Below are 1,227 nucleotides of genomic sequence, written 5' to 3' on the forward strand. Positions count from 1 at the left end.
CAATGCTTATCTAAACATGCACTATAGGACAAATTTCCTTCTATTCAATTTCAAATCATTTAGGAAACACATTACAAACATGGAAACTGTAAGCAAAAAGGCACTAGACCCAACATCCAAGAAAATGCACAATCCGAAAATGCCAATAACCCAATCATGAGTCATACCAAACACATTCCCAATCATAAAGGTAAAATTAATCAAGAGTTAGATATTATTAAATAATTTCAACAACAAAAAAAATCATTATTTAATTAATGATTTTTGGTTCAAGTTGGGGGTGCTTGTAGGAAGCAGTCATTCAAGAATTTCTCCAAAAAAAAATGCAGAGAAATTAAAAGCTCATGTTGAAATTAACTAATGCAACCTTGTTAAAACTTCCTCAAACTGATACATTACATTAAACAAGAAAGTGTTATGTTTATACAGCAAGAACCTGAAGATTGGAAACAGAAGAAACTTGTGATTGTGTTGTTGATGATAAGAAAGAGTCATCTCTTTGTGAAGGGCTTCTCCAAAATCCAGTGCTATAAAACCGGTCCCACATCTCCTTCTCCAACTCCATAAGCTCCTTATTGTCTTCTTTCTCCTCCAAACCACTGCCCATCATGCCTGCCACATCATCAAGCGATCCGCACGCTGGGTAGACACGGGCGCTAAAGTCATCGCAGCAAGCGCACGTGCAGCGCCGCGTCTGAGGAAACACCACCTCCTCCCCTGCGGTGGGAAGGTGGTGCCGTCGGCGGCGCTGCTTCGTCTTCTTCAGCGCCCGCTGACACAGGCTGGCTGGTACCTTGTAGATCGCCAGGTACATGAGGTTGGCGAGGCCGAAGGGGCAGCAGCAGCATACAGCGGCTGCTCCTCCCACCGCCTCCCCCAGCTGCGTCACCGCCCTGCCGGAACTCTTGCTTTGCCGTAGGAGCGGTTGCCGCCGGTGAGTTGATGATACCGTCGGCCGGAGAACAACTTTCTTCGACATGATCGGTTACAGTTACGACGGAAAACGGTTTTTTACTAAAACTGGTAAAAATAAATATTAATATAATATTTATATCACAGTTCCGTTGTAACCGTAATTGCAGTGTCGATTCTGTTATGAAAAAAGAAGAGAGGAACAAAGGAGAGAGAGAAAGTGTGCAGGTTCTGTAACAGAACGTTCCTTGTAACAAAAAGGAATCAGAAGATGGAAAGTTTGTTATTTGGCAAAGCGGAAAAGACCAAACCAAA

The 1,227-nt window shown here is 43.0% G+C and overlaps 1 protein-coding gene across 1 annotated transcript; it reads right to left on the reverse strand.

The window, feature by feature from the left end:
• Positions 1 to 421: 421 nt before the first annotated feature.
• On the reverse strand, positions 422 to 979 carry LOC130719273 (uncharacterized). The gene has a single exon (XM_057569903.1). It carries the CDS (start codon positions 977 to 979, stop codon positions 422 to 424), a length of 558 nt encoding a protein of 185 aa, XP_057425886.1.
• Positions 980 to 1,227: the final 248 nt, after the last annotated feature.

The sequence above is a fragment of the Lotus japonicus genome, chromosome 5 (genome assembly GCF_012489685.1).
Source record: "Lotus japonicus ecotype B-129 chromosome 5, LjGifu_v1.2".
NCBI lineage: Eukaryota > Viridiplantae > Streptophyta > Magnoliopsida > Fabales > Fabaceae > Lotus > Lotus japonicus.

Bases quoted from the DNA above. Each gene is read 5' to 3' on its own strand.
- LOC130719273 (XM_057569903.1), bottom strand. From the start codon at position 979: ATGTCGAAGAAAGTTGTTCTCCGGCCGACGGTATCATCAACTCACCGG.